General features: G+C 38.9%; 1 protein-coding gene across 3 annotated transcripts in view; it reads left to right on the forward strand.

Moving 5' to 3' along the window:
• Positions 1-2,390, forward strand: part of LOC146664835 (uncharacterized) — a 48,519-nt gene extending 46,129 nt beyond the window's left edge. For 2 of the 3 annotated variants that reach the window (XM_085411063.1, XM_085411064.1), the window contains 3 exons: positions 851-999; positions 1,705-1,869; positions 1,947-2,390. In XM_085411063.1, coding sequence (XP_085267189.1) covers positions 943-999; positions 1,705-1,869; positions 1,947-2,114 — 390 coding nt within the window. In that variant the 5' untranslated portion in view covers positions 851-942 and the 3' untranslated portion in view covers positions 2,115-2,390. The remainder of the gene's footprint in view (positions 1-850; positions 1,000-1,704; positions 1,870-1,946) is intronic. The other variant, XM_085411062.1, reaches the window with a different exon arrangement.
• The last annotated feature ends 6,318 nt before the right edge of the window (positions 2,391-8,708 follow it).

An 8,708-nucleotide genomic window follows, 5' to 3' on the forward strand; every position in this document is an offset into this window, starting at 1 on the left:
AACAGTTTTCCTAACAAAACCACTGTTATAATTAAGTGAAGCTGCTCCCAGCTAATTTGAACCTTTGGCTTCTAAAATATGTGGTTCAATTGCGTGCTGCGTACATAACCTAATGTCAGCTAGACCGAAATTAAAATTTAATATATTGTTAAAGTCACTAAAATGGCGCCTGAAGCCTGTTATGACGTGAGCTCTGTGTCTGCTCTAGAAACTCTGAAAGTCTGTAGATCTGAGCCGTACATTAAATACTCACATGAACCTGTACTTTGAATTCTGTATGAGCTGTATAAAATACAGCTATGCATAAGAGTTTTGAATGAATAATTAGATTAGATAACTCTTCATTGTCTAATCGAATTATATAGAAATGAATAGAAAGTGGTTCTTTAGACTGATGCCATAGAAGAACCTGTTTTGGTGCCACAAAGAACCTTTCAAACAATGGTTTCAAACATGAGAAGGTGTGTCTTTGACTGTTCCTGCATAACTTAGTTTCGGACTAGTTGACAAGTTATGCTCCGGTCATTTGATGTTTCCAAGATAGATGTTCTTTTGTAATATAGTTAAATTTTTTTGTATATTTCATTTATCCACCATCATACATACAAGCTAAGAAGAGGTCGTTATACTAACAAGAGGTATCAACGCTGGGCCAAAGTTCAGCACATGGTTAAAGTTTGTAATCCAGCCAGGGTGTAAATATCACTCAGCAGCCAGAGCTGAAGCAGGTAGCATCAACACATAAATCTACTCTACCCGGCTTAAATCACAAGAGCACCTCTGACCAAAAAGCTGTAGATTTTTCTTGTTTGCACAAATTAATCCAGATTCACATTAACTGTGTTCACAGCTCCAACAAAATGAGGAAGAGGAGGGGCAGAAACACAATTAGATTGAATTACAATTGGATGGAAGGCGAGGACAAGAAGAAGGAAGCTTAGGATGAGGAGGAAGAGAAGCAGCAGGAGCATCTTTAGGGATCCCTATGATGTCATTGAGGTTTGTTTCATTAATATGGTCCTCTCACAAAGACCGATGACATGTTTTAGTTCACGTACTTCCTGTATTAAATAGTGATATGCAAAATGTTGTGAAAAACCATGGAGCAGGTACGTATAGTGCATCTGCAGGTAAATGAAAATCAAATCTCTAAGACAGACTGAAATCTGTATATTTATCACCCTTATGATAAAACCCATGTCAGCCATTGGTTTATGGACTTTGTATTTTGAAGCCTCAGCATTTGCATTATTGCTGTTGCTATGTTGGGACCATATTAGGATGAGGGATCAGAATCTGGAGTCATGCACACTATTATTTCATTTAGTGTGTATCCATAAGATTCGTACAGCAGATCCAAGTTGTGCCTTGAAAACAGGAAAGTCGTCTGCATAGAGGAGAACTGTAATAGCAGGCTTGTACAAAGTGAGGCTTTGTGCACTCGTTTTACTTCTGTCACCCTGTTTTGATGCAGATTTCACTTGAAATCAGGCAAGAACTGGACTTATTTTTTACAATGTGTTCTTGTGAATTGATTGTGTATCGCATATGTTTGATTGATTTGACTTTCTGCAAGACAACAGTCGTCCACTGGCCAAAACAATTTTCCAAATACCTCCACGTGATCAAGCCTGGATTTAGAAAAGAATAGCAAAAAAAATCTGCACCTCCTGCTTCAGATGCAATTTGTGTTTGTGTGTTCAGAGGCAGCGGCGAGAGGGGAGACCTCGGGTCATCCAGCTGGAGAGCCTGACCAGGAGGAGTCGAACATTAACTCAGCTCTTCCAGGGCACCCTGCAGACTCTGCTGCTGGCATCGGCGAGGGATGACGTGAACGCCAAACTGGAGTCCATCACAGGTCAACTGCAGGTATGCGAGTCAGACCTTCTGAGGAGGGTTTCACTTTTCTCTCTTCTTTATAATTGACTCTTTTCTCTCTCTTTCAGCTCCTTGTCTCAGAGTGGGAGGGATTTGAAGCACAAAGGGAGGAACTTGTCGTTTGGTTGGCTGATATGGATGTCCGCCTGAGTGAGGTTGACCAGCTGACAGGAAACACCAGTGAAAAACTGAAACAACTGCAGGTGTGGGCTTGTTTTGATATGACATATATTTGATATGAAACATACGTCAGAGACATTGTCCTAAACTGGACTAACAAAGGGCCATGAGTACAACATGAAAAGTACATTACAGAGCGTAAGGCTGAAGTTCATTGATCATTTTAATCATAAACTTGTTGTTGAAATGTTTTTACTGAACATGCAAACATCTGCTGATGAAAATGTGTTGATTTATTGGTCTGTTATGAAGCTATTTCTAACGTGTTTTATCACTTTCTGATGTTTTATTAATTAAACAATACATGTATTATTTGTTGTGTTATCTGTAGATATAGTATTTATATATATATATATATATATATATATACATTTATTTATAGTATAGCCAATATATTTAATTATTACTGTTTAAAACACTAATATGTGACATGTATTAGTAGTGATGTTGTGCTGAGGGTTAAAATGCCTTTTTGTCTTTTGGGAACTACAAAATGACAATAAACCATTAATATATGTCTATGCTGTGCTCGTATTTATTTTACCCTGCTCAAATTCAATTTATGATGCATTTTATTTTGAAAGATTTAAAATGGTTTTTTAAAGAACCACTCAAAAAAGGTTCTTTAAAATGGTTCTTTTAAAGAACCATTTGAAGAACCATTTTTAAAAAGGTTCTTTGAAAAACCATTAAAGGTGCCCCAAAGAACCATTTCTTGATGGTTCTTTGGGGCACCTTTAATGGTTCTTCAATGAACCACTGAAAGAAATGGTTCTTCAAAGAACCATTGTTTGAAAGGTTCTTTGTGGCACCAAAAAAGGTTCTTCTATGGCATCAGTCTAAAGAACCACTTTTGGTTCCAGTTGGCACCTTTATTTTTCTGAGTGTAGTATAACATATGGAAAAGAAATATGAACTGCATAGTGTTTCAGCAGAATGAGCAGGCATGTAATTAGCTGACAACCAGAGGAACCACAATCTTTAAGAGTTTATCAAACTACTTGCACTTCTAATTAAAGAAAGCACAACCCACCAGGATACAGTTTCATTTGATCTGATCTGGAGCAGAAAATCTTCCTATTAGCATCCTCCTCCCCATGAATATGACAGTAATTGCAGTCTCACTCTGTTCCTGTTGTCCTTCTCTAGTTGAACACATTTAGCAAATTTACCTCGTACTGTAGGTTATTATTGTGCCATACAGTCTCGGGAATCAAATAAATCACTTAGGTTATCTTATTAATTAAGTCAAAATAAATGTGCTAGAGCTAATTTATTCCATCCAAATACCATGGGATCTCCCACTGCAACTAATGGCATACTCTGACATTTCATAGTCTTAACAAATAACCTGGAGTAATTCATTTAGATTTTTCCAATTAGAGATTATTTCATTGTGGTTGTAAGACAGTATACATACGTATAAATTTGCATTGTAAGTTATGCACTTAGTTTTGTTGCATTTTCTTTTGAAGTCCTGCTAGTGCTGTATTAATTAGGAACTGTCTTACCTTAAACTTACTATAAAATAGTTTTTCCTGAAAATTGCATCAAAACATCAGGCACAAGCGTAGTCTAACAGTCTAACAGTTATCTCATAACCTTATATCGCTCATTTGCATTGCTCATGCAGAGACCTGTCATTTTCTCCAGTTAGTTATTTATCAAGCACTTCCCAAAAAATAATACAAAGCAAGCAAAGAGACAGTGTAACTGTATGAACCTTGCACATTTCTCCTGCCCTCACCCGCCTCTCCGGCCCTCAGTGGAATAACACTTGATCCATAGCTCTTGAGTCTTTGTCCACGCCTCCCTTTTATGGCCTGTGGGCTTGTGAAGACCCCAAGTCAGCCATGCTTATCTGACCCTAACCTTGGCGTATGGTGACCTTGACCTGCACCTCACCCCTTCCTCGTCCTCAGGGCTACATCTGTTCCTTTCCCTAGGACACCCAAGTAGTTAGTGATATTGAAACATCACCTTGGGGCTCCATTTGTTTTCTCTGGAGAGGTCAGTGAAAGGTTGTCATTAGGACTGAACTTGATCCTCTGCTTCCCCTTAAATTGGTCCATCCATGCGAGAAGTGAGCACACTGTAAATAATGAGCATATAACGCAGAACATGAAATGGAATCGCAAAACTGACACCCTATACTTTTCCTTTTTATATTACAGAGATCCACTTGGGCACAGTGATATGTGCCATAGTCACAAAGTACTTCTATAAACCCAGAGACACATCTAGCACAAACATTTAGCATGTAAGGCAGACAGTGTTTCATAGTGGAACAAGTGATCTCACCCAACATTTTTTTATACCCATAGCTAAAAGAATGCACAGCAGTTATTCTTCTTGTCTCTTTTTCTCAGCAAGCACTTGCAGGAGCCACAACTGTCAGCCTTACGTTTGTCTTGGCTGTAATCATTTCAACTCACTGGCTTGTCCCAGAATGATATGTTGATTGCGATGCCCTTTATTATTTTGCTTAGTGTTTCAGCATTTCTGTGAATTGGCTGACCTTTGTGGGAATCTTCCTGTTATTCTCTCCAGACGAAACAGTCATCCCTGCCACGCTATACCATGGGATACAAAGTTCATATTAATATTAATGAAGACACACCTGACAGTGTCAGGTTTTAATGGATACTTTACTTTAAAGGCGCCTAACATCACTCAATGCGTGATTTTATTTTTTCGAGGAATCATTTTTGATAAATCACAAGAGAGACTGAAAGGGTTTATTCTTTCCTGTTATCCAGACCAAATTCACACAAGACAAGATAAAGGGAAGATGTGTTTGGGAAATTAGGGGGGGAAAAGAAGCCCTCACAATGGTATCATGTTCGCTAAGTACGTGAAAATGTATTTTCTACCTCTATCAGTCTCATGGTATCATATCACACAGAAGTCAAGGGGGAGGCTAAAGGTTACCTCTCTGAAACATGGCATTGATCCTAACACCTGACAGCATCTCTCTTTGTTTCTCGTTCTGTTTTGTTCTTTGTAATTATAACAGTGCCATTTACTGCTTTCAGTGCTCTTATTTTCAGTGTGATACAAAGAAAAACCACAAGAAAAGCAAGAGGCAAGAAATGCTACATTATTGTTAGATGTACTGTATACCCAACGTGTTATCAAAGACAGTAGTTTAGGAAAAATTATTCAATTTTCTTATTCTCTCTATTACATCGACCCAGACGTAAGGCTGAAACCAAAGGTGTTGTAGAGCTCTGCATATCATAAATCAGACCTAACTGACATTTTTTTAAAGAGAATGAATATCCACCCACTCTCTGTGGAAGGGCCATGGTATTTGTATGGCCAATGTGACCTTTCTCTATACCCTCTCAGATTAGGTGTACAACAGAAAATTGCGCTCTTGCTGCAGTCCATAAATCATACCAGGCTATTTTTTTCTTTAAAGAGGTATGTAAATACCAGTGTACTAGCTAGGTAAACAACACTAACCCTGATACAAATGGCTTGAAAATTGAAGAAAAGCACCTTATTTTTCAGCTGAAATTGCTTTTGAAACCCAGTTCTGGCACATGGGATGAAGGAGCCATGAAATGATTTGTGCTGGGGGAATAGAAATGGGCTGATGATAACCACACTCGACACAGTTCCTGTGTTGGGGAGTTCTAGCAATGATCAAAGATATCATTGTTGCACATTATTTCCCCCCATGCAGACCCCAAATGCATCTGTATCTGAAGTGACATCCACCCACATGCACTCAGAGTGTATTTAGTTTTAGGGGACAAAGGCCCTCCGCTACAGAACAGCAAGGGTCGAGCTTAACCAGTCGGTCCTGCTGCTGGTCTGACGAGCCTCAAGAGAACTTTTATTAAAAAGTGGTGAGTGTGGTAATATTAATGTCATGCATTTGTAGCATTTTAACAGTGAGACATGAAATTCTGTTACAAATTCACTTACTAATCAAAAGAGTTTATTTCAGTCCACAATCACAATAGTGAAAGCATAAGGTGTACAACAGAAGCATTATGTCCTGGGGTTTATTTACAACCTCTTTGTCAGATAGCAATGTAAGTGGGAACTAATTTAGTGTTTATGTACAGCAAATCTAGCTTTGCAGCATTTGCAGCAGCTATGGATACTCATTATAACACCTTTGAGTTTGTTTCAATGAGTAGCAGGACTTAACATCAAATGTAGACAAAACAATTTTTATTTTGTCACTTAGCATAAATCTGTGTCTTTGCCTTAAAAGCCCAAAAAACATGGTCACTACAGGATGCTGGCAGACTTGTCTCACTATAGTTACCCTTTCTTTTAAACCTAAGTATCTTTTCATGCCTCTTTTGGCAGCTCATCAACACCCGGAGTCCTGTGAGTCTCAAGGAGAGCTGCAGGGCACAACCCATAACAGCAACGGTGACAGCCAATTCCCAACATCTGGTACAAGGTGGTGTTATCCATAGCATCGCCGTGATCGTGGTTTCGCTGTGGTGAACGCTGCTTGGCAGCTTGTGGCATCAGACTGCTGAAGAATTACCCCCATCGTGTTCTAAGCAGGAACGGGTGAACGGGCACACTGTTTCATTTCAGCACAGTGGACCATTGATGCCTGCAGTAGATCCCCTGTTATCTAATCAAACAGCACTGGTCAGTTATGATGCCAACTCCTAAATCCACAGCCGTCTGTAAAGCCGTGGGGGAAGATTAACCGCTACAGCGCCAATGTCCTACATTCAAAGACTTCCTCTTAAGATCTTTTTTTCCTAGAAAGTACAGTTACCCATACAAGAAAACACAGACAGAGACACACAGATATACAGCCTAAAGTAAGAGTCCTTCATGGTGTAATGGGGCTATCACAAAGACCACACAGCTTGCATTTTGGAAGAAGACTTGATGCTTTCAAATGCTCTTTGTGACCACTGAAATATCTCAAAGAGGCTTGAGCCTGTACCATTTTAGAGGATTGCAGGATGTGCTATTTTACCATGTAGGTGTTTCATTGTGTGAGTAAAAGGTAAAGAAAAACAAAGAAATACAGTCTAAGACATTATACTCTCTGTCTTGTGGTCTACAGAAACCCTAATAAGAACATGCGTTCTACGGTTACCCTGCTGCATGGCTGCACGTCATTATAACCCAAAAAGCAGAAGCGCTCGCATAGCAAGCAAAGAGCTCTGGGCACTTTTTTAATATTTATATCACAGTCTGGTGTGGCAGTAATGATATTAGGGAGCTGACGGAATTCTCCACCCAGCTGGACATGTTAATTGAGAAGCCAGGATTTAAAGGCAAAGTTCACATTTGTGCAGATGGTGGGACAATGCAAGATGGCAGACCCAGGTCAGAGTCATTTCCAAGCTATACCTTAATGGCAGCATTTTTTTCTTTCTTTTTCCCCCTCATATTTGACACATTCTGGTCCCACAGGTCCATAGCAGTCTTTGGGGCTGGTCCCTGTACTACGGTGCCCTTGACGGAGAACTATATTTTATAGTTGATTTATTCACAAAATATTCTGTCAGCGTTAGTGTGTGCGCATGTGTAGTATGAATGTCTAATTGTGTTAGTTTGCTGAGCATAAAAAATATAGATTTGTAATGAAATTGAATATTAATACTGTTAATGAAAATCTTTAGAAAATATTTAATGTTTTAATACTTGTTTATGTACAAATTATACATATAGCTTCCCTTGATAAAGTATATTATAAAAGAAAATAAGTGTTTAAAATGAAACAAAAATAGGGAGAAAAGTGCCTGAAAGTTGTAAATCTGTATATATCACATGAACATGATGTCATTTACTGGTGCTGCTCCAAGTTTATGTCCTTATAAATTATATGCAATATCGTTTGGTGATAATCTGGCCTTAAATCAATAGTGTTTTCATGAGTTTGAACAAAACAGATTATCAAGGCTAATTAATATTTTAAGTGATATTAACCAGTATAAACAGTAAACTGATTACACTGCATACAGGCATCGGTGGAAGCTACACTGCAGGGAAGTCTAACAGATGGGATTATCTTTAGTGAGATTTATACTGTTGCAACACGCATCTACATCAAATTAGAGTGCCCAGAATGAGTTCTTCCCCCACTCTGACCATACACCGGAAAGCAGGTGTCTGCTTAATAATTTGGTCAAAGATCAGTGAGTTAAAGGTTGAGGCCAGGGGCAGAGAGGACCAGGGTCATCCTGGTGGTAGGGTGGTGGTGAGACATGATCTCCTCAAGTCTGGAACAGCCAAACCCCAAGGTCATCCATTAGTGCTCTAGCCCATTGGTACTGGTAGACCCACAATAAATTTACTGTGCACCCTTAACCCTTTTAATACTCACCGCGACCCAGATGAGGAGATCAGCTCCCTTAGGGAGGGGCGCATTACATTATTAGCACTGTGTATCCATCGACAGCTATTATATTCTAACAGTGTATTATGGGTGACTTCATACTGTAAATACTTCAACACAAAAATACCAGGCAATAATGTGCACCAGCGTCATTCCTTTAACAATTTTGTTTAGTTGTACTTTAGTGTATTTCAATCAGTTAGTTTGCCTGAAGTCTCCTTATGAGTTGCATTAATATTACGGTGGGTGAGATTGCATCTTTAATTTAAATTACTGCAAGTTATTTTAATATCTAAAATCCCTCCGCTGGCCATCT

The sequence above is a fragment of the Rhamphochromis longiceps genome, linkage group LG7 (assembly GCF_057381845.1).
Source record: "Rhamphochromis longiceps isolate RC_006_pf linkage group LG7, R_longiceps_female_GT1.1, whole genome shotgun sequence".
Lineage (NCBI taxonomy): Eukaryota > Metazoa > Chordata > Actinopteri > Cichliformes > Cichlidae > Rhamphochromis > Rhamphochromis longiceps.